The sequence below is a fragment of the Opisthorchis viverrini genome (assembly GCF_000715545.1).
Source record: "Opisthorchis viverrini unplaced genomic scaffold opera_v5_208, whole genome shotgun sequence".
NCBI lineage: Eukaryota > Metazoa > Platyhelminthes > Trematoda > Opisthorchiida > Opisthorchiidae > Opisthorchis > Opisthorchis viverrini.
The window spans coordinates 526998-552592 of record NW_008751863.1 but is presented as its reverse complement, the minus strand read 5'-3'; the positions used below and the strand labels follow the sequence as shown (position 1 = coordinate 552592).

Here is a 25595-nt window from a genome sequence, read left to right as displayed (position 1 = left end):
TATCCCAGCCCTCCTGCTTCCTTTGAGTGGCATGGTAGCTAGGCACCGGGATAGTGTTACAGCTGAACGATTTTTTTAAAATCGCTTTCACAACGATAGGTCATTGTCTTTGTGTGTATTACATGAAGCGACGGAGATGCACTTTAACCCCACGACGTCACTTGAAACGACGTCCATATGTACCAGCCAGTTCTCCTAGACTAAGAAGCACGAAAATAGCGTTCTGGGAAGAGAATAGTGTAACAGATGACACGTCCACTACCGGCTACTTTTTATGCAAGTATTGGGAAACGGTTTTGCAGTAGGTGCCGTCAGAAATTTTTCTCATTACAAAACGTAGAAGTATTTTCCTGAGAAGAAATGGCTAGTGCCAATCTGCGTACACGTAGTCGTGTTCCTTCGTGCGGTCCTTTATCTACACTGGTATTGAACGTCTGTTGCAACCTGGTCATGTGAGACAAAGTGTACCTTGAAATTACAGTCCATCAGCCATTTCAGTCATGATCTTCCATTGATCGTTGTGACCAGGTTGCTCCATATTTCTTCTACTTTTAGCTTTTCGACCGCCGGTTTGGTGAAACGTTTTACTGAATGCATGTTGCTAAGTCACGCAGCTTTTGGGTGGGGACTTATGCCAGTGTAGTCGTAACGCATTAGGCCTTGAAAAGCTAGTGAACTTGATCCCCGAATGGCCCACCTGGTACAAAATTCTAGACCGCTTTTTATTCTTGAAACAGAGGCCAAGAGCAGCTGCATCTAATTAGATGGGTAGTGTATACAATTTCGTAAAGTTTCTACTGTTGCTTGTTGTTGTCCCACTCCAGTTTTGCACAGCATACTCTGGTTGTGAGCGCCCATAGTACATTTGGTTGCAGTGTCGCTTTCTATAAAATCCCCCATCCGATCATAAGTATTCATGCTAGGAGCGTTATAAACTGCTTCGTGCGTTGGACACATCTTTCTCCGGCAACAAATGAGTACTAGACTGGTGACAAAAAATACTCCATATGAATAAAGTGAAGCATTCACCTTCGGAATGTCGTATGACTGCCCACCAATGGTCTCTCTCTTTAACAGCGAATATCGATCATACTAGAAAATTGGTGCGACCATTTTCTCCAGCCTTCACTCACTCACTCACATATTTGTGAGTCTATCACATATGGCATGACGTTCAGGGGGAATTATTGTGTGATTTAGGGTAGTCACGGCTGTCAACAACGGCTTTTCCGAGACTGTCGCTTTTGCACGAGATGGCAATTGCCTCAATGATTCTATGTGGCCGTTTGGGTGTCCTGAAGTCAGTAGCAACTTGACAACTTGAACACTTTTATTCATCAGTGAATTTGGAAACATCCCGTTCTTGAGTAAAGGAGCAGGCATTTAATTCTTGTCACACTAGCAACATAACCTTCCGGAGGATACCAAAGATAACGAAGGATTCCGATGTAACGAGATAAGAGGTCTTTTTCGGCCGGAAACGAAAAGTGCATGTTGTAAGATGAATTGGATGAGTAAACCTCCGCTTGGTGAATAAATGTTTGTTAAATAATCGACAGCAGCTGTTTTGAAAACCACAGAACGTAAAGTTGATTTACAGAACCTCTATGAAAACACACCCACCTTCTGATGCCCACTCTTGAGCAACATGGTGTGCAGCAGTCGTGGACTTCACTGAAGCATCTTATCTCTTTCTTATGTAAGCTGACGATTGGATTTTTAAACTGATTTCTGCCTCCCACTTGTTCGGTGTTGCCTTTGTTCACTGAGTTCGTTCCGTAGGATCTTCGGGACGGTCTAAGTTGTTCATTACACGCAACAAGTCTAGTACACTTACTATGACACCAGTGTCCCACAAAAAGATGGTCCAAAGAAGAGTCTAAGGAGGGACGGGCTGGAGATTCAGGATAGGATTTCCAATGGTAAGCATGAACGATTCTTCATTAAGAAATTTCAGCGCTGTCAAGCTTCATGTTAACGTCCAAACCCACCGACCCTAATATATATTGTGGCCTTGTTTCGTACTCAGCGGCCACTATCCAACCCCGATCATGTTCATACGGTGTGGCAGCGTGGTGAGGTTATGCAGAATTAGTTTTGAAGTTATTGGTTACTTTTGTAGTAGTCGGACACCAAACCCACAGGGTTGCGTAAGGGCACGGACAGTGGGAAATTTTGTTTTACGGACTAGGTTCCCTAGTTGTGGAGCCAGATTTTGTGTTCTCCGTATTGAAGGGGGACTAATGTCTTCGGAAATAGGGAGGAGGTGCTACTTTTAGGGTGAATGCTCGTGAACAGTACTGTGTATGGGGCCTAGACAGGCAGCGCTAGCCACAATTCTGATGAACAGATTGTCTGACGGCATGCATGTCCAACAGTTCAGTCTCCGTTTCGTCAGTTGCCGCTCAGTATGACACGTGTTGAGCTCCTTCCAACGGCAGTTTTACCTAGGTATATTTTATGCGGTGGTTAAAATAAGAGACATTTCATTATGCGTTGGTAATGGATGTGATCCATAAAACCAATGAGTTTTCTGGGGATTCGGCTTGCAATTAATTCCACATATTGAGTCTAAACGAGATCGAAAAAATGAAGGAGGGAGCAGATGGATGACCGAGGGATGTGGGGGTTAGACGGTGAAGAAAACAATGAGTAGATGAGACTATGTAGCTGAGTCAGCCGGGGAGCAGACATACATATGCGTAAGTTCGTTTTTTAGGATGGTCATCATACATGTGGTTCATATGTCAACAGATCTTCAGTACAGCGATAACACCCGACCCAAAGAAGCTGTTGTTTTCTAGATCACTTGAGAAAAATAAGCGTAGTCGAGGTGGGTTGGTTGTTGGTCTTTTCGCTGAGTTGAGTTGGATTGCACAACACTGTATTACATTACGATTCACAACATTGCTAAAAGTTCGTTAGTTATTTGGATCAGATAAAAGGACACGTTTGTGGATGGGAACCACTTTAGTGAAAATGAGGGGAAGTCGGGAGTCACGAGTTATGGGTGAGACAATATCTAAGTCACATGTACGGGACAAAATATCAGGACACTGTTCGCATCGCAAGGTTTAAAGACATTTGGTTTAACGATCGTCACTAATAAAATGGTGAGTAATGAAAAATTTATGAAGCTGCTAGATCGACTGAGAGAATCGGTCCAACCTGAGACGAACACTTGGATAAATTTTTTGACCTTTCCCCGCGGGAGAGTTGAAAACTCCAGTAGAGTCAGGAAGGAAAGGACGGGAGAGAGAGAAATAAGCTCCGACTGATTTCTCCGCAAGACACCAGAACCACCGACTCCCGATAGCTTTAATAGACAAAGTTTCTTGTGACGGGTAAACTTATCATTGTCGATGGTGTCGGTACGGAAATTACAAGCAGCGGCAGCAGCAGCATATTCCGAGCGATATGAACAATTTCTTCATTTCTTCTTTTTCTTCTACCCTAAGACTTAGGTAGCGCTAGAAGGGAGAATTTTCCGGGTCTATAAAAGTGGTGCACTCCGCCATTAAAGGCACTTCTGAAGTTCTCAGTGCAAATCGTAGGATCGTTGGGCGTTCAGCAGTCCCCGGGTGAGGAGCCAAAGAACTGTCCTGTGCCGCCCCAACCGGCAGACTAGTAGCACCAAGACTCCGCTAAGGGAGATTATCGTTGATACTGAAAAGTTGATTGTATTGGGTACTACTAGCGATCAGAAAACCTTGTTGTGGAGGAGTCAACCGAGTATGTTGACGCAGTGAGACGAAGTTCAGGATCTTTGGTATGCTACCGTCACGCTGCGGAACTTGGTTAGGAAGTGGGGAATAGAGTTGGTGATCGCAAAACATTGAGCTTCACGGTCAGCTGTATCGTTTACAATGAGAAGGTTAGACGTTCCGTTGTGGACAATGAAAGCTCTTGGGATACCAGGTTCATCGGTGGGGTTGTATTGTGGCCTGCGTTCGCAGTTGACGTTTAATAGGGACTGTATTTCGTTAATGTGCTGCCATTATCTTGCTGAGTCATGCGTCACAGGCTTGACAGAGTAACATGCTAACAATCGGTGACAGCCAGATATAGGGTTGAAATCAACAAGGGGTCAATGCGCATAACTCCTCCATCTATAGTTGCTGTCACTTGACCTTTGAGAACAATGACTAGCCCAGCTTTTTTATCGACATTTCAAACGATTTCGACTGACCTTTTCAGACAGTTGCCAACGTTCGCAGCCGGTCGGTTGCTCGCCGGATGAAAAGAGTTCTGGGCTTCAATATGTGTGCCAGCCTTCAAACAGCGACTTGATTTTCAGAGCAGCTCAAAGCGGCATTATAGTCATCACAGACGGAGACGTCAGCGCTTACACTGATGCTTTGCTGCAGTACAACCGCGAAGTTTATTCGATTGTATTTAAAGCCTTGGAATTAAAAGAAGAGAATAGTTTGGGTGAGGGAGGGGACCTAGTGCTGGCCTATCACAAGCATTCTGCAGTGCCTAAACCTCCAAGCGTTCGGTCAGACAATCTGGAAAGAAACTGACTACACGAACTCCACTGACATCGACCAGCCGCCATTTCCTGCAGCGTCTCCAGTCAAGCACAGGTTGGGTCACGTGGACTCCGCCCTCGAATGCGTCCAACACCAGCAACACCCAAACTCCTCGTGATCTCTTTCATGCCTTGCTGCCGAATCCTACGCTGTTCTTCTCGCGGCTTGCGCCATCCTGAAGAAGGTACGGTGAACAACACTGGTTTCGGTAGGCCGTGTTTCGGCATGCGTGGAACATGGCCAAGCCGTCGTAGTCAATGGTGCTTGATGTTTTGTGCGATTGAAGTACCTGCTTCATAACCAAATATTCGTTTCCGAATCACCTCATTACTAATATGTTTACGTCATCCGAAACCAGCAACCATTCTGAGGCGTCGGTGGTCGAAAACCCGAAGATGCTTCGCATCTGTGTGCACAGAGACCACATCTTGTAGCCATACGAAACCACAGCCTGGTACACGCGATCCTTAAGATCTAATGATATACATTTTTGACGCCACAAGTGAAGTAAATTAGCAAAAGTGATCCTGGCTCCGAGTGGCGTCGATACCCAGACCAAATGGACTTTTGGTCCGTTGGGAATGTTCTACATATTCCCCTCATTTTCATGACCACAAGTGATACGAACGACTAGGAGTGCAAATCCACCTGGACAATGAGCCATAGGAAAGTTTCTAGGTAGTTTAAGCCTAGGTAGACCTGCGTGAGTTAATGTTGGGCGTCTCCATTAATTAACAAAATTCTGGAGGACGACCCTTCCGCGAACGAACGACCCACTACTAACAGATACTGATTTGTGGTTTCCTACAGGAAACGCCGAACGAAGAAGTCATCAACCGGATGGCGAAGTTCAGCGTTTTATAAGCTTGTCTTTTTCAAGGAAAACCATGTATATGTTAACAGTACTAGAACAATGATACTTAATGAAGATCGCCGGTTTGATTGTAATGAATTCAGCTGTGAATTCCATAGAAAATGTAGTTAGGAGTTTGTGGCACCGTTACAGTTGCCATTGTCTCAGGAAGTGCATTCGAGATGTGGTGAACCCTGCGAGAGTCGCTGGATGTGAAGTTTTCATCCTGAACACGTTCAGAAGAATTTGCACATGGAACTAATTCAATTCAGTTAACAGCCGATGAAGTTTGATTCCTAGCCAGATGTAAACCGGCCCATTTTGTGCAAAGAGGCTCAGTGACCCGAAAAATTCCTCTGATTATGTGGAAAAAAAACAAGATACTGTGACCTCAGATCAATTCCGATCAGCAGTGATAACTGCGAGACACCGCGTTTGATTGGAGCAATGGGATCGAAAGCATTGTTGCTCAAGGGTAGAAAACGTAATTTGCCTGATCACCAACTCGTTCGAGAGTTCTCCCACGTTTACTGCTCATTTTATGATGATATTTGGTTTACATTGCTCACGGGCAAGTGCACAGTCTTCCAGAAAGTGGCTGAGACCTCCAACTTGTGCTTTGTTTTTTTTATTTTACCAGAATTGTAGGCAAAGTTCCGGAATTTCGTCTTCTGTCCTTTAAAAAGCTGTGCAAAGAAGACATAGCTTGGTGTTGTTTTCTTTTGAACATGGCTGCTGCGTTACAATATTGACTGTTGCCTAGTAAAAAGGCATATAGGGTTGTCTTGATGATTCAAAACAAAAAATAAAGGTAAACATTGGTGGAATGAATTAGTTTAAAGCCTCTGGACAGATGAATGGAGGAGGCTAGTGCAAGTTAAGAATGTTGCTGATCATCCGCTCGTGGCCAAGCGGCTAGGTGTTCAAACGGAAAGCCGAGAGGTCTCAAGTAGAAATCCCAAAATCTCTTCACACCGCAGTCAAAGAGTTTTAGGTCTTTTGACCGAATACCAGTTTTTCTATAATCTTTATAACAGGTTATCAGCGAGCGTGTTCATGAACCCTAAAAGAATTTTTTTATTAGCACATCGAATATAGCTGACTTGAATCTGTCCAATTCAATCCATACACCGATCTCCGTTGCCACTTTTCCCCCGATCTCCTCCGTTTGGCTTAGCCTATTGACTTTCCCCGTTCTTCGCAATTCAAGCAGTTTGAGCTAACAGTCTTTCCCAGTTTGCATATGTCAAATACTTTGTGAGTTGATCCACTGGAATTTATAGACAAGCATTCTTACTGATCCCTCCTCGAATCTATCAAAGACTGACCCCTCATTACCACAACATCTCTAACCGACTACGCTTCCGGTACGTTATGGATTGTCTCTGAACTCTAACCCTTCTACCCACGACACACTATTTTGTATGCCATAAACACGTGAATTACCGTGATTTAAACAAGCAGTCGTTAAACAGACTGCTGATAGAGTAGCGATCTTTGGCTCAACAGTCCACACTATCGACAGAAATTTAAAGTGACTGCGTCGTTAGAATTGTAGTCACGCTTGATAAGATAACATAACTTGCCCTAAAGAGCTATAATCAAAAGCATTTATCGACTGGATTCCTATAAGTTTGGTGAAACAGAATTACGAACGGTGTGTAGGGATCAAGCAGATTTTACTTGCCTTGCCCAATTTAGAAACGGAAGGCGAACGAAAACGCTTTATTACATAAAAGCTAAAGAAGTGAATAAGGCTGCGAACTTCAGGCATGCGGAGGAATGAAGCATAGTCAAGGAATCGGTAAAAGAACATATTCATATACACTTTACAATTACACTGATAACGATGGAGGGTCTGGTTGCTTGAAATCAGTGTGGTCCGTAGAATCGTTCTGACCATTGTACATAAGGCATTGCGAATTGAAAATGAAGCTGTTGCCGCGCTTTACGCAGAATCGAATCTTTGTAGTAGAATCTAAATGAAATAAGAATAAATTGGTGTGTAAACAGTTGTGTCATTCTCAGAACCTGAGGTTAAGAAGGAAGTACAGAAGGAAAAGGTAAAAAGCGAGTCTTAATTGGAAGTAAGAACTTATCCACTGCCCAGCACGAACCGAGGAGAGTTGAAACAGCATCTGGTGCAAGTTCCGCTCAAGATAGGACCGGATAATATTTTAGATGATAATGACGATCGGTATCATCTCCCTATCATGATAATTATTACCATCTTAGATGGCCACATCACTGAGTAAGCTGATGCTTTGCTACCGTATCTAGGCAGTTTGTTTGTTTTGAAAGACGAGGTTTGAAAAAGAATATAGGGGTATTAGAAGGGACCTGATTCTAGCTTGTCACATATAGTCTGAATTCCCGAAACCCACCAACTCAACCAAAAAACTAAAACAAGGAAATTTACTGGTGTCAATGAGCTTTTGGATTTTGTAGCGTCGGGAAGGTCAAGGAGACCCCATCCAGGATGGGGTATGGCGGGTGATGGCGTAAACTGCACGTGAAATTTTCGTGATCTATTTCATAAGGCCCTATGCCTTTAGGTCGATCTACGTGGTGCCCATCCTGCAGCTTTCGTTCCCCTAACTAAGGTGTAAAGAGCACAGATTATTTTAGCTTACAGGATGAACTCTGATGAAAATGTCATTAAAAATTCCAAAGCATCTTCACCTACCAATGAAGAACAAGGTCTGTATTGATTGACGATTATCCACTATATGTTGTGCATGGTCGAGCTACCGCACATTGTGGTGCATGTTTCCGTGACTGAATTATCTTCTGTGCTCTACTCGCTTTCAGATTTAGTGCATCTGGGGAACGATCTCGGGTGTAAATGGTTTGTCGTCTTCGCCTTCGGTTGCATGAAGCTCATAGGCTTCCAGGCCGTTGAATACAGTCAGCCTACTTAGTTCAAGCCTGATTGAACTGAATCCCGAAAGCCAAGTGAGTAAGTAAGTCGGTTGATTGGTTTTTTTGAAGGATCACCTTCCAGTTGATAAGACTAAGAACTGTGTATACAAAATAAAATGTAACGACTGTAAGAAGGTTTATATAGGTCAGACAGCCAGGGAATTGCACACCAGAATCGGTGAGCATAAACGTTCCATTAACAGACCACCGAGAAACGCAGATGAATCCCAGGGGTCAGTCAAAGATTCAGCAATGGCAGGGCATGCTCTAGACACTGGGCATAAGATAGATTTAGAAAATGTGGACATCCTGAGACGGGGTTTAAGATTCACACCACAGCGACTGGTGGCCGAGGCGGTGGAAATCGCCAAGCATCCCAGTATGAATAGAATAGAGGGGGTAGAACTTGCAAACGTGTAGAGAGCGGTCTTAGATCAGCCGAGATGACACGAGGCGGTGTGCAGTTATCAGCGACATCGCCCGGGTCTAAAAGCACAAAAATCCAAGTGGCGTTAGATCCAATTAATCACCCCACCCCCATTCCCAAACCAATGGTCCCAGCACTTTTGGACGAACACAGGTGAACGAAATCTGTGAACGACCCCAAGAGGAATTTTCCATTAATGTGTCCTACACTGAAGAAGCAGGGACGAAAAAATCCGGGTTTATCATAAAGACGACCCCCCCTAACCAATCTATCGTAAAGCTCAGTCATCCCCACTAATCAACAAACAGGAACATCAGACTGAACACCCAGTACTGATCACGTCACTAATCATAAGGAACCTCACGGATGGGTTCCCTGACTGCCTTAAAACCCAATCAACCTACTTACTTACTCACTTGGCCTGACGAAGCTTTTGTGTCAAAAGCGAAAAGTTGCCCAGCAATAAATCCACCGATTGTTTACCAAACCCCTCTGAAACGATAACTTCCCAATCGGTCCCAAACATTTTCCAATTGACTGAATTACGAAAGCATCATCCATTTAGGGTTATGTGAACTGAACCCTTATTTAACAGGACAGGTCTCGTGATTAAGTGAAGCTGAAAAACGCAACCAATCAATACTGGATGTAATCGTTCTGGAATAAAAGTACCCAGGTTGTTCTCTCAGGACGCCGACCTTCCAAAGAAACCGGGTTTTTCCTGTTCCGTGAACTATACTTTGATGGGCGAAGAATTTTGGAAATTTTAACCCCCACACCTCACACTTCTCAGAAGTGTGAAACACTGCTTTTCACGGAGTTTGATTTCTGACAGGTCGTGGTGAGCTAAGGTTCTCAAGACTGGAGTTCATTCCTACCGATCACCTTCCGTACACATTCGTCCCACTGTGCAATACAGTGAATCGTCAGATGTACCGTGGAGCGTGGGTTCAGTGTTGGTTACTATTTCCACTCACCGCTGAGGACAGTTCAAATTGTTCTGGCTAGTGATCCAGCTAACTTGCCTTGGTTTTCAGGTGAAATGAAGGGAACCAAGATGCTCATAGTTCTCAAAAGTGAGCTCAGCCAATATAAATATCGTGGGATGCCTAAATCATGTTAGGCTTTAGTCTAAAAACAGTGAATTCGAAAACTCACATGCCGTCTCCTGAAGGCACATTTACAGAATGTGTGCATCCAAGATCGCACGCATTTGAGTCGTACGTGTGAACTTAGCGTGGAAGTATCCGCCCTCAAACGTTCCTCCAAATCCGATAATACCATGCAAGTTTAGTCCGTTTCATAAAATCCCGTTACATGCAACTCCCACTTCAAGAGGCCCCAACCTAAACGAGAAAACTCCACCCTGAGACCGACAAGCAAAGCTGATCTGCCGTTAATATGAAGACAAATGTATTATTCTGATAGGCCAAGTGTGAAAAATACCACATTGCTAATTAATCAGGCTAGGTTAACCCATCTCACTAACGTACATGGTCCTGAAGTGAAAAATAGCCCTCTACTGCTGAACTACATTCAACCACAAGTTGTAAAACCGGACGGATACTGTAACACTTTTTTTATCAAGCTATCTGTGGTTCTTACGCATCTGAGGATGTTTGGTTAAACGTTTCAAATGAAATGGAACAGGGAATGACAGCCAACAGCAGACTGGATCTAAGACTACGTTGAAAGTTGCACAGTGCTTCCTTCGGGTAATGCGATTTCTCGAAAATGTTAAACATTTGGGTTCCTATAGACACCCTGTTTCTATGGTGAACTGGTGAAATATCCAATCTACCCGGCTGACGTCGTCTTTAGCAAAAGATGTCGGTGGTTTGAATGGAATCAGCCATGGTTAGAAGAGAGGATTTGTGCAGATACATGAATTGCAAAGAGTTCTAGCTAAATAAATACTGACGATTTATGAAGACGATGGACTAACTGTTTTTTAAGTCCCATTAATAAGTCTATATGAATAATAATAATAATGTTTTTTACACAGTGTTTCATTATTGAAAGTCTCTGTTGTTTCAGTAGGCATCAGCTAGGTAGATTGTTCTGTTCACTTTTAAACTCAGCCACTATGGAAAGCCGGTATTCCAATGCTAACGTTTATTCGGGAGGAGGGGAATCGTCTAACCACCAGAAGACCAGTCGTTAGGGCACGCAGAAGTTCTATCTACATTCGTGTCTTCTTGTTCCACTATTCAGTTAACTTAGAAAGAGGGACCTAGTGGTTGGAGTATTGTGATGCGTCTATCCATCATAGAATGTTACCTTACTACAAGATGCAGCTGAATTTTCTGCCAATACACACTGCAGTCTTCTGAACTCAGAGAACTAGTAAGTTAGATGTGATGAAATTCCGGAATATTATCCCGTACTCAGCCGAGATAGAGACACAGTTGAAATGAGTTGTGTGATGGGATTAAGTTGACTATTTGCGGGCTAACTTCTGGTCTTACATAGGTTTTCGGCTGCATCCAACGGTTGTTCACACAACCGACAAAACTTCTGAACTTGAGTTAAACTTAGGTCACGTTGTAATTGACATATCAGAAGCCTAGAATGCTCTAGAAATTCGCTCGTTTTTTATTAAGATTTGTCGGAAAATGGAAATACATCTTACATTGCTCTAGTTATCGCTTCTATTTCGGCATTTCGTCACTGGTGATAGATGTAGTGAAATTTTGCCGCGCGAACATATCGATCCGTGCAAAAGTTGTTTAGAAGGAGCTTTGGAGAAGCAATCTGACTAATATCTCTTGTTACTGTAGTTCGCCATTTTGTTCTTTAATTCGGCATTATGTCAAACTGTTGGATGCCTTCATTGGTTATTGATAATCAAGCTTGGTAAGTAGCTTATGAATGATCTGTCACTAGCAAAGGCGATAAGAGCACAACAGCCGCACCCTAATGCTCTATTTTTCAACTACACGTTTTTCAACCAATCACCAAGCTCGGCGAACAAGTCAACTACCATCCGGTCCTTTGCTGCCGTTTGAAAAATGAACAAGCATAAAGTGAAACTAAAGCAAAATCTTTCGGTGTATTCATAAGCAAATTCAGAACTTGGCCAGAAAATTGGTGCGAAAAACGTTTTCGCACTTTTAGCTTGAAGTTTAACAATTCCAGGTTATCGCTACTATGTTTACTTTTCAGGAGTTCTCTATAGCCACCAAAAGCGCGCCTAATATTTCTTTGATATTTCCGGTCTATTAACTCGACTCTGACATGATACACTACGTGTCTTAAAAAACTATGTAAAGCTGCCTGTGCTACTTAACTCACCTCATCGCGCGCGCCATTTTTTCGTAGTCCATTCGACTGTTGTTTCGATATCGTCCCCATTCGCGCGCGGCAGCATGGGTGTCTTTTATTCGGAAGACTCCAGTAGCGGAATTAACCCATTCGAATGCGGACTGACTGGCCGTTTGAAGCCGACATAGAATAAATTGCCACAGTTCCATTTGTTTCCTACGTCGTCGTTCACGAGCAGATGTACGAGGGGGACTTCGTTTGTGGTGTTTGGTTCTAGATTTAGATGACTTGCAATGGTTGGAGTGGCGAGTTTGGACTTGATGAGAGTCCACGGACTCGACACCAGTTCCGTGACCGGAATCGATCGTTTGCTTGTCAGTATCTGAACAGCAGAGCTCATCAATGTGATCTGAGTCGTCCGCACTGATTTGCCTCTCGGCCGACGAATTATCACAGCTACTTAGTAGGAGAGAGTCTCTTGGCCACCAAGGTTTGAGATGTGCATCAGCTTGGGCGTTTTTTAGCCGTCGAAAAGAAGGCAACTTCTCAGTTGACCGGAGCTCTGATTGCTGCGAATTTTGTCGACATCGACGTGCCTTACTCGACTTTTTATAATCAGCATCAGAAATATTGGAGGTATCTGATTCGTCCTCTGATTCCCATATCTCCGTTGATAATGCCTGCAATAGCCGCCGATTACAATTACTTTTAAAAGAAATACGTTTTCGACGGTATTTTCTCCTCAGTTCCATTTGTTCACAGTAGTATTCAGCTTCTGAACAGGTTAAGGTTCCATCAGTATCTATTACAGTTTCAATACCATTTGATTTATGGGAATCAGGTAGACAGGGCTCTTGGTTTACAGAAGAATGCACTGTACAGGGGGACGGAAGTTCCAACATGGTGACGTTCGAATAGGTATTATCAATGTCTGTTGAAATGGTAAAAGGTACAGCCGACTCTGCATCAATGCCTTCATCCAAAGTTGTATAAATTATATCATCAATCATAGGAAACGGTGGGCCATTTTCACTGTCTGGTGTTCGTAAGCAGTTTGAAGATGTTAAAATTCGATCTACTTCATCCAAACATAGATCTAAAGGGAACAAAAAACGGAAAACGAGAGTCAGCTATAAAATACCTTGACTTATTATTTGAGGCATCGTACGGAGTCGACTTTTGATGGAAACATTCCATTTTGTACATTGGTACGTAGGCCAAGTGAGGTTTTGGTGCCTGATTCTGAAGTACAATACGATGTTCAACGGCTTTTCTTTTAAAGAACACCTTTAAAGTACGGCAAACATTTTTGTCTAGTTAGCTAAATCATAGAAAAATGCTTTTGAGATCGGGATTTCTTCCTAATGCCACGTTGGCTGTTTACGTCCACTGCACAGAGCGAGTTGTTTTCTGTCCGTCCGCGAGCAAACCAGTCTACGAGAAAGCTGTGCTACAACCTGGGGGGACACCTAACCACAAAGTAAGTAAAAATAAAGTCACAGTGCAAAGCGTTGCCTTCTTGAATGCAGTAAAGTCCCAGGTCAACAATGAAATAATGTTTCACTTACGACACGATCATATCGGAGGTGAAGTTATAACGGCAGATTTACCATTCGGTATATTTTCATATGAACGACATGGCATAATCATTTCGATTTATTACAGCAGGTAATGTTAATGTCGTCCAATGTGCATTTGGACTTTGGGATGAATAGAAGGAGATACTGGGCCCTGGACGGAAAAAGGTATTTTTTGGGCTTCGATTAGTTAGGATACCATTAACTCATTATGGGTGTACAGCGTGAATGATTTTCACTAACAGTAACACCAGGTATAACAAGGCAGTTGAACTTACTTGGTAACTCGAGAGCATTAATCCAAGCCATATCTGCGCTGGCTAGTTGTTCTTCCAAGGTACTTGTGTTAGTTGGTGTTGCGAAAGACAAAGGCGTGTCTGTCAGGACTGGGGATTTGTTTAATTTGCGCAGCTGAAGAGATTTTGGTCGAAAGCTTGTCCTAGCTGAAATCCACGTGCTTTTTATATCACTTGATGACCAAGGAACAACGGAATCTGGATGTTTGGTGCTGATGTTAGAAGCAGAAGTAGGCTGTCCGACTGCAGGGCGATTATCTACGGAACTTCGTCTGAGATCATGAGGTTTCATGAGTTCGGGACCTGAAGGATTCGGTGATGGGAGCAACTGAATTGACTGAAGCTTGTGAGATTCATCAGTAAATAGATGGAGATGAGCGGACGAGTCGATGTGCTGACATTCTGACTGAAGTGGATTGAGCTCGGTGTAAAGGTTGTCTTTTCTGGGAGGCGAATGGGAGTCTAAGCTTCGGAATGATTCAGCGGACTCTGAGGAGCTTGGTGAACGGGAATTCCAACAGTCATTGGCTGAAGGCGGAGTATCTGGGAGTCGCATTATGTCAATCGCATAACCTGGCATGTTGGCTTCTATGTCGGTGTTAGTAGTAACGAATGAGCGGTAAAACGTTTGTTTTTCAAGGAACCAGCGAAAGGGAGAGAGAGAGACAAATCGAGCCAGTGATAATGTTTCATATCACTATCATGAGTAATAAGAATATTAACGACACCAGCAACAGTTAAAGCAAATATAGACGATGAGACACTCTAGCATGAATGCTGACACGGGTGTGTACGAAGCTATGTAGTACTATCTTCTAAAAGCATGTGCACCGGGAATTTACCGATCTACATATTCTTGGCCTGTTCTCCAGGTTCATCGCTGCAATTACTCATTCGGACAAACGAGCTTCATCATTCTGAGGATATGGTATTTTCAGTTCAAGAGAAAGTTCACTAAAGTATTCTCTGAGATGTGCACAGTAAGCAGTGCGTATTGTCCCAATTATTGACCAACGTCCCAGTTTAGAGGGGATGACTGGCTAGCTGTAGTCTTCCTGTGGTTATCCCTGGCCAAACTCCAAGCTCACTTGCTAGTGCCACTTCCTTTGTGATGGCACTCAAGCGTGTATTAAGCAGAGTACACACGCTCATACTAAAATAGGCGCCTACTTTCTGAATAGCAAACATAACCCAAAATAACTTTTCTAGAGAAAAGGTACAGGAAAACAAAATGTAATGCTTCATTCACATCCTTATGAATATCAACTGTGCCATAGGTTTACAGCTAAAAAAATTGTGACTTAATGTTGTAAAATAATTCGGTTTTCGGAAAAACAGGTTTCCCTAAAAAGCAACTGGCGGAGTGAATTCACGTGCTCACTAAGCCTATTCAACTCCATGGCTGATCAGCTGATTTGGTCCATGGAAAATAACCAATCATTTTAGCTACACCTATTGCGGGAAATATTCTATCCTGAGACAACTCATGACGTTAAGGCGGCAGAATGGCGCGCAACATGGAGTACATGGAGTTACCCTAGTAGCGTATTCAGTGTAAGAAACATAATAAAGACTATGTACTAGTCACCCTTAACAGAATAACACTTATGGCGCGCTGGATAAATTTTACCAAAAGCTTGACCCCAAAAGCCTCAGTTGAATGATTTACCTTAATTTTTAAACTACTTATGTTGTAGAAAGTAGCATTACAATTGCGAAATTATCCGTACATTCATGTTCACATCACTCCCGTCTCAACAGTCGTCGTACTACCTTGGCGTAATTATTCTAATGAGGCCACACTGAAGGGAGGAAGCACTGGACTCGAGTTTCAAACGTGTTGGAACATATATGATACATATTCTTGGCCATGCGGGGGCTTGAACTCCGGACATATGATATGTAATGAGAACGTGTTGCAAATTATTCTTGCAAGGTTAGGCAAGCCTTCGCTTGAGCGTAGACAGGGCATCTCAGTAGTGAGTACCGTCAGTAACCTTGAAAAAGTTTGAAACCTTCAAACTTCCCTATACTTTTAGCTATGATTTACGGGATGACCACTCTGCGGCTAGATATTCAGCACATTTCAATTTCCATCTTTTCAAGTGAAAACGCTTCACAGGGAAATTCACTTGACCTGTGATTGATCTCCCTCCCGACCCGTATACTGCAAATAATGTGATCATAAGTTTTCAGCTGTGGGCTTGTGCGTTCCTGACGCACGCAGAAAAACCAGGAAAAATAACCCTTGGAGCTTACGTATATCCTTGCTAATTACGGACTAAAAATGGAGCCCCAGGTCTTTCAATGTACCGTCGTCTAGTAGTCCGACTTGGGACGTGGCAAACTCAAAGGATGGCAACACATTTTGGCCTTACAGAGATTTCTTTGGTTTCTAGTTTGATTCCAATTCAGTAAATAGCGTTTTAGCAGTAAAACCTCAACAGACATGACACTTAAGACAATCACTGACTGTTTATGGGGGTTACTTAAATGAAACAGAGACATACAGAGGTTTAAAAAATGGCTGTCAAGTATCACAAAACCCTTCTGTGTTCAGAGCTGGAGTAGAACGTACTTTTGCCCTGATTCAGCATTGATAATTTTCGCTCGGGATCGATAATTTATTCTCCGGGGAAACGTAATCAACAGCTCTGATTATTAGCCTGGTAAAAATATCCTTATAACAACACTCTTTCTGAGATCACTAAGTCATCGATTGGCGTTTGAACACATAATCTTAGTATACCGTGCAGACCAAACCAGTTTAGCGATGGTGTATGTCGGTACCCACAAATTTACGGTGTCAACAAAGCCAGAGTAGTCAAAATACCTGAATATACGCTCAGACAATTCTAGGATATTGCACTCCAGAACTATGGAGTGACAGTCTCTTCTTTGAGAGGCGGAGAGATGCCGCCAGAATCGTCTCATCCAGAGCCATCAAACTCGGGGCTGGGGGCACTACCAGAAGCTTTACGTTGTTCTTATGGGTTCTTCGTTGTAAATTTTCTTCGTTTCTGTCAAAACTAATCAATTCTACAAAATAGAATTATTTGAGACCTTTTTATAATGGGCTAACGATTGGGTTAATTTTTCGGGTTTGTATTTATATAGAGTGAGCAAATCTGGTCAAAACTCTGCAAACAAAGCTGGCAAGAACGTGGCGTGACTTAGAGCGAAAAATATCGACAGCACCCTATGAGCTCTCTGTTTCGCAGCTTGACGTGCCAACTTTACGTGGCGGTAGGGCCTAATCCCTGACCACACAAGCTGAACTGGCTAGAACTTCGTTACACAAGGTACACCCACGTCAGGAAGGCCAAAATGGAGCAGTCAGATCAAGAGAAGCGATATCACACACTATCAAAAGTGAGTCTTGGGTTAAAGTTTCACTGTCCTATGAGATGGGAGTATAAAGTTTGTAAAGTGTTTCTCCCAGCCTACCTGAATAGCCATATTTATTGAAGCATTGGTTCCACCTTCCCTTGAGGAAATGCGAGTTGGTAAAGGTCGTCCATAAAAATCGTACGGTCGAACTACCTTTAAAACCAAGGAGTCTGATGATGCCCAAACGCATCGACTCTGCACAACAGCATCAGGAGTAAGACAGCTACGCCGTACTCTATTCGCCCTCGGGTTCGCCAGTCCCCTGCTGTCGAGCAGATTAGAATATTGAGTCATCGGCTCCGGGAAGGGTCCCTGGGGATCTTGAATCATTTGGTTGTCAGTTAGCAAGCCCTATGAGCTGTTTATTTAACAGGCTCAATTAAGGACAGTGCTACTCGACATAATAAGGTGCCTGTTTGTGGTGTGTACACATGATTCAATGGGTAGCAGTTCTGATGCTGAACAGGATACTGCCCAGGTTTACTCGGGATCATTCGTCAAGCGGGAAGTATGAACATTATCATCCTTGCGGGTGGTATGAATATCCGAGTCAGTCATGTGAGCTCGTCAAAATCATGTCTGGGAGATCGAGCTGGAGTCCGTTCTCGTAGTACAAACAGCGGAGAGTAACTCCTCTAGTTGTGTGCTAATAATTAGAGGCTCCTGACCAGCAAGGATTTTCAGTATAAACGCTCCCCTTCAAAACTGTCCGTCTGACTTCTCCGACACGGTCAGATGGCCACTGTATATCACTGTGTATCACTGTGTATCACCATCACTGGTCATGCTGAATGTCAGGAGATCCATGCCAACGGTGCACTTAAATGATGCAGTGACTACGGAGAGACCGAACGACGACCGGTACGTTCGACTGGCCAAAAGGTAGAGACGGGCAGTGGATTGATGAGCGAAAATGACGGCTTATCAGTTTACTCGCAAAAGTCCTGACTGGAGAGCTGAACCGCCAGGCTCTGTAGTAATGTCTGTGGAGCGAAGGTGTCTCTAATGATTTCATGACCCCCTGAAGGTACTGTAAACCAACTATCACGAAAGTGTAATGGTATACGGGAAGCGCTCACTTGAGTTCACTATAGAAAATGTTGTCAGGCAACACTGACCTCTTTCATCTCTCCTTTTCAACTGCAACATTAATATATTCCTGCAGGGTTCAATCCCAGCCATCTATACCTTTGGGTCGAAATGTCCCCAGGGCATTCGCAGGCGAAATATCTCTTTTTGTATTTGAGACTATCGTGATGCAAGCGATATTAAATAACCCAACTAATTCTGTCTCACCATTTGGCATGCGCTCCACATATGCAGATTTCGAGACCAAACCATAACCCCATGCTTGCGAAAGAACCGATTGAGGTAGGCAGCTGTATCAGTCTAGCCAAAGACGACGTTTCAATCCGGGTTGAGGAGGCCAGAGCAGCTTTTGTAAACCCACACCACCTGTGGAGCAGACTTGAATCAGATCCTCTATCAAGGGTCGAGGTTACAATGGTACACTGTACTTTACATCGCCATATGGGTCAGAAAGCTGGTTAAGTATGTCAAAAATTTTAACTGTTTGACCATCGATGTTTTCAGAGCATTGACCGAGTCTAGTGAGAACGAATGGTTTTCAGAAGAAATAACTCCCTACGATTGGTGAACTGATCATAGGTGGCGCCGGCTTGGTGACGTGCTCTATATGCTAGTTGAGGAAATTACTCGAAGCAATCTTTTTCGCACAATAACTCGAAGAATAGGAAGAGCCAAGGGATGTTAAACAACGGCTTGACAGCGTATTTTTGGAAGCCATTGCAAACACACTCAGTCGCATTGATTATTCCCTCTCCCTGTATAGGGAATTCTAGACGAGGTACGTTAGTAGACAGATACATTGTTTGACATCGTCCACTAGCATGCTCATTAGCCTGCATGAATAGAGCATACAGCTTCCTCTTAGGATCTCCCAAATCTGAATTCCATTGATACCACTCTATTTACCCATCAATTTTATCAGCTAAAGCTGCCGATTCGTAGCTATCTACCCCACCTTCCTAAATGATCGGTGGACAAAAGTGAGGCAGCCATATCCACAGTAAAACAAGTACGCTGGTTTTACAGCCGATGATGATAATGATGATTTTGCTCGAAGCTGATTTATTGCTAGACCCGCCGCTCTGTTTTCATCCGTCGAGCGTTTTCATGCTAAGAAACGTCAGGAAAATATATATAAAATATCAGTAGAACACATATTCGCAGAGTTTCATGCCTACTCTCACCAAATACCATTTAGATAATCTATTCAGAGTGGATAGCAGTAAATGATACGCCAGAAAGTGTTAACTTTTGTAAGCTGATTTCACGCTTGTATCATACTCAACAAACTTCGAGGGACTAGAGAAATTCAAATTTTTCGGAAATTCGGTGCGTTGAACTGGAGACTAGTAATGGTTGTTGCAAAAAAAAACGGATGGATTTCTTAGTTACCGCTTTTCGACTTTGCCTTCTAATACCCAGTAAGCCATTTTTGCTAAAAAAAACTACATATGGACATGTGATATTTGTACGGCTTGTATGTTAAGTAGACCAATGTGTTGCTTCTCCGGACGTTCCTGATTACATGTTTTCTTCTATGGACTGGTGGATATTATAAAGGAACAGCCCTTAAAAGGAACTTGTTTGTCCCTTTGTTTCACGTTATTTCATGAGGGCCGGTGGAGCAACCGTAATTATGCAATGAAGCCTCAGCAGTAAACTCTTTGCGAATTACTTACCTCCGGTTAAATGACCATATTTGAACTCAGGTACTCCACCCTGCCATGTTTTCTGAAGTTTGAATCTGAAATGAAACAAGAAGGAACGGAAGAATATGAAGATGAACTTCTGACATTCAGTTAAGACTTCATGTTGGAAGCGAGTACCTTTTGAGGGGTTTACTCGGGGGTAGTACTCTGGTTCGCAAACACATCTACAGGAGGGTAAAAGAGATTTTGTCATCAGATCAAACATACATCTCGTTTTAGCAGAGTGGCCAACCAATTGAAAGGTTAGCAGCCATATAGACCACAATTTTTGCTCAAATGGCATTGTTTCCAAGAAAGACATCAGCTTCGAGAGCGGCGCACAAACAACTGGACAACTCGTAGCTGTACGCAAATAGTGATAGATATCCACTGAATATTTTGGAGGAACAAGACAACAACATTCAGTATTAATTGAAACCCAGAGGAATAGGACGCGCGCAGAAGACTATTAACACGTCCCGATATTTTTTGAAGGATTAGTCGACACAATGTTTTGCATGGAAAGAATAGAACTTTCAGTCTGATTTGATAAAAATCTAACTTTGACTCGATATTAGGTCGGGATATCTTGGAAGATATGCAGTCCTTTGGGCTACGTGAGACAGCTTGGATGGTCGTTTAGGACACCCAAACTCATTTTAAGATTTCCAATAAAAGAATTTGGGGTTACTATCAAGCAGGACAGAGAATCTCATCAGGACATCCAGTAAAAATCAGCGGAAATTTTCGACACAGTAATAGTGTATTTATGATTCAGCTGGTGTTTTGGTTTATTTATCACCAAATACAACCTCAGTGAATAATAGTTTTGGTAAGATCCTGTGTGATCTGCTATTGAAGTCAGATGAACTGCTTTTGAAGCGCGTTTCAGCTGATAAGGATGCAGTAATTTGGAATTGTTTAGGATTCACGTAACAAGTTGCCGAATATGTCAGTTTTTTAACACTCAGGTACCTAGAATTCATAGAAGAGAACCTTTTTCCATTCACTATCATTCTTTAGCACCCAGAATGCCAGCATCGAATGTAGGTTGTGGAATTTTTGCTGAGTGAAGCGGCACCTACTAGCAAGCCACGGTCTACTCAACGATTTGTGGGTCACTTATATTCTATACTTGTTTATTTGTTATTTCCCGTTACCTAAACCTTCCAGAGACAGAATACACTAAATTGCTTTACAAACTAGTTAGACATCTTCCAGACATTGTGACAGCCTGCCTGATGCCTAATGTGATAGCTCGTCATCGCTTCGTCTTTCAGACAATCATCGTTTGCAGCAGGTCAACAACGCCATGTAACTGAAAGCTCTGTAAACACAAGCGAGCGCTTCGAGTGTGTCACGAACCTGCACACGAAATGTTTCGAATCTTCAAACAAGCCGGTGTTTGAATTGGCTCTTACCGGTTCGCCTACTCACTTATTTGCATATCTGTCGTTAGCGGACTGCAAATGAATGAGCATAGACAAGTGGCATGAGCGGAAACAAAAAGACGAACAAAGGTAAGCACATGCTGAGCGTCTAAAACTGAAAGGTTTCCGGCACTCTAAATCATGAGCTGGCTAGAAACGAAGACCTCAAAGAAACTAATACCGCTGGTTCTGAAGAACTCTACCTTGAATGTCCTTTAAATTTACAGCACTGATACCAACAAATAAGACACCAGAAAGAAGAAAATGTGCTCACATTTCTTGTCAGCGTTAGATTTTTGTCTTCATCAACAGGGCATGAGAAACCGCTTAAGTATGAACGGATTGGTCCACCAAACCTTTTACTGTTAAAGATAACTCCGCATAAGTTTGGATTCAAAGGTCAAAGACTTATACAAAGTTTCAATATGCCAGCCGTCAGGTAGATGAAGCCGAACATCTGCACAAAAGCGTCACATGGTTATGTGTAAAGTTGCCGTAACGTCTCCTTTCTTGTCAATCATTTAGGAAACTCAAAAAGAAGACGATGTTGGGTGGATTGTAAGGCAATCATGTGGCGGGGAACCGCCAGGCTCTGTAGTAATGTCTGTGGAGCGAAGGTGTCTCTAATGATTTCATGACCCCCTGAAGGTACTGTAAACCAACTATCACGAAAGTGTAATGGTATACGGGAAGCGCTCACTTGAGTTCACTATAGAAAATGTTGTCAGGCAACACTGACCTCTTTCGTCTCTCCTTTTCAACTGCAACATTAATATATTCCTGCAGGGTTCAATCCCAGCCATCTATACCTTTGGGTCGAAATGTCCCCAGGGCATTCGCAGGCGAAATATCTCTTTTTGTATTTGAGACTATCGTGATGCAAGCGATATTAAATAACCCAACTAATTCTGTCTCACCATTTGGCATGCGCTCCACATATGCAGATTTCGAGACCAAACCATAACCCCATGCTTGCGAAAGAACCGATTGAGGTAGGCAAATCTGTCTACCTGGGCAGCTGTATCAGTCTAGCCAAAGACGACGTTTCAATCCGGGTTGAGGAGGCCAGAGCAGCTTTTGTAAACCCACACCACCTGTGGAGCAGACTTGAATCAGATCCTCTATCAAGGGTCGAGGTTACAATGGTACACTGTACTTTACATCGCCGATCAGATCAGAAAGCTGGTTAAGTATGTTAAAAACTTTAACTGTTTGACCATCGATGTTTTCAGAGCATTGACCGAGTCTAGTGAGATGGTTTTCATGTTTGACCATCGATGTTTTCAGAGCATTGACCGAGTCTAGTGAGAACGAATGGTTTTCAGAAGAAATAACTCCCTACGATTGGTGAACTGATCATAGGTGACGTGCTCTATATGCTAGTTGAGGAAATTACTCGAAGCAATCTTTTTCGCACAATAACTCGAAGAATAGGAAGAGCCAAGGGATGTTAAACAACGGCTTGACAGCGTATTTTTGGAAGCCATTGCAAACACACTCAGTCGCATTGATTATTCCCTCTCCCTGTATAGGGAATTCTAGACGAGGTACGTTAGTAGACAGATACATTGTTTGACATCGTCCACTAGCATGCTCATTAGCCTGCATGAATAGAGCATACAGCTTCCTCTTAGGATCTCCCAAATCTGAATTCCATTGATACCACTCTATTTACCCATCAATTTTATCAGCTAAAGCTGCCGATTCGTAGCTATCTACCCCACCTTCCTAAATGATCGGTGGACAAAAGTGAGGCAGCCATATCCACAGTAAAACAAGTACGCTGGTTTTACAGCCGATGATGATAATGATGATTTTGCTCGAAGCTGATTTATTGCAAGACCCGCCGCTCTGTTTTCATCCGTCGAGCGTTTTCATGCTAAGAAACGTCAGGAAAATACATATAAAATATCAGTAGAACACATATTCGCAGAGTTTCATGCCTACTCTCACCAAATACCATTTAGATAATCTATTCAGAGTGGATAGCAGTAAATGATACGCCAGAAAGTGTTAACTTTTGTAAGCTGATTTCACGCTTGTATCATACTCAACAAACTTCGAGGGACTAGAGAAATTCAAATTTTTCGGAAATTCGGTGCGTTGAACTGGAGACTAGTAATGGTTGTTGCAAAAAAAAACGGATGGATTTCTTAGTTACCGCTTTTCGACTTTGCCTTCTAATACCCAGTAAGCCATTTTTGCTAAAAAAAACTACATATGGACATGTGATATTTGTACGGCTTGTATGTTAAGTAGACCAATGTGTTGCTTCTCCGGACGTTCCTGATTACATGTTTTCTTCTATGGACTGGTGGATATTATAAAGGAACAGCCCTTCAAAGGAACTTGTTTGTCCCGTTGTTTCACGTTATTTCATGAGGGCCGGTGGAGCAACCGTAATTATGCAATGAAGCCTCAGCAGTAAACTCTTTGCGAATTACTTACCTCCGGTTAAATGACCATATTTGAACTCAGGTACTCCACCCTGCCATGTTTTCTGAAGTTTGAATCTGAAATGAAACAAGAAGGAACGGAAGAATATGAAGATGAACTTCTGACATTCAGTTAAGACTTCATGTTGGAAGCGAGTACCTTTTGAGGGGTTTACTCGGGGGTAGTACTCTGGTTCGCAAACACATCTACAGGAGGGTAAAAGAGATTTTGTCATCAGATCAAACATACATCTCGTTTTAGCAGAGTGGCCAACCAATTGAAAGGTTAGCAGCCATATAGACCACAATTTTTGCTCAAATGGCATTGTTTCCAAGAAAGACATCAGCTTCGAGAGCGGCGCACAAACAACTGGACAACTCGTAGCTGTACGCAAATAGTGATAGATATCCACTGAATATTTTGGAGGAACAAGACAACAACATTCAGTATTAATTGAAACCCAGAGGAATAGGACGCGCGCAGAAGACTATTAACACGTCCCGATATTTTTTGAAGGATTAGTCGACACAATGTTTTGCATGGAAAGAATAGAACTTTCAGTCTGATTTGATAAAAATCTAACTTTGACTCGATATTAGGTCGGGATATCTTGGAAGATATGCAGTCCTTTGGGCTACGTGAGACAGCTTGGATGGTCGTTTAGGACACCCAAACTCATTTTAAGATTTCCAATAAAAGAATTTGGGGTTACTATCAAGCAGGACAGAGAATCTCATCAGGACATCCAGTAAAAAAACAGCGGAAATTTTCAACACAGTAATAGTGTATTTATGATTCAGCTGGTGTTTTGGTTTATTTATCACCAAATACAACCTCAGTGAATAATAGTTTTGGTAAGATCCTGTGTGATCTGCTATTGAAGTCAGATGAACTGCTTTTGAAGCGCGTTTCAGCTGATAAGGATGCAGTAATTTGGAATTGTTTAGGATTCACGTAACAAGTTGCCGAATATGTCAGTTTTTTAACACTCAGGTACCTAGAATTCATAGAAGAGAACCTTTTTCCATTCACTATCATTCTTTAGCACCCAGAATGCCAGCATCGAATGTAGGTTGTGGAATTTTTGCTGAGTGAAGCGGCACCTACTAGCAAGCCACGGTCTACTCAACGATTTGTGGGTCACTTATATTCTATACTTGTTTATTTGTTATTTCCCGTTACCTAAACCTTCCAGAGACAGAATACACTAAATTGCTTTACAAACTAGTTAGACATCTTCCAGACATTGTGACAGCCTGCCTGATGCCTAATGTGATAGCTCGTCATCGCTTCGTCTTTCAGACAATCATCGTTTGCAGCAGGTCAACAACGCCATGTAACTGAAAGCTCTGTAAACACAAGCGAGCGCTTCGAGTGTGTCACGAACCTGCACACGAAATGTTTCGAATCTTCAAACAAGCCGGTGTTTGAATTGGCTCTTACCGGTTCGCCTACTCACTTATTTGCATATCTGTCGTTAGCGGACTGCAAATGAATGAGCATAGACAAGTGGCATGAGCGGAAACAAAAAGACGAACAAAGGTAAGCACATGCTGAGCGTCTAAAACTGAAAGGTTTCCGGCACTCTAAATCATGAGCTGGCTAGAAACGAAGACCTCAAAGAAACTAATACCGCTGGTTCTGAAGAACTCTACCTTGAATGTCCTTTAAATTTACAGCACTGATACCAA

General features: G+C 42.7%; 1 protein-coding gene across 1 annotated transcript in view; it reads right to left on the bottom strand.

The window, feature by feature from the left end:
• Positions 1-7098: 7098 nt before the first annotated feature.
• Positions 7099-25595, bottom strand: part of T265_08211 (hypothetical protein) — a gene marked incomplete at both ends in the record, with an annotated part of 48410 nt that continues 29913 nt past the window's right edge. Inside the window, 4 exons of the mRNA XM_009173946.1 lie at positions 7099-7363; positions 12029-13094; positions 13854-14459; positions 23917-23981. Of these exons, the coding sequence (XP_009172210.1) occupies positions 7258-7363; positions 12029-13094; positions 13854-14459; positions 23917-23981 (1843 nt within the window). The remainder of the gene's footprint in view (positions 7364-12028; positions 13095-13853; positions 14460-23916; positions 23982-25595) is intronic.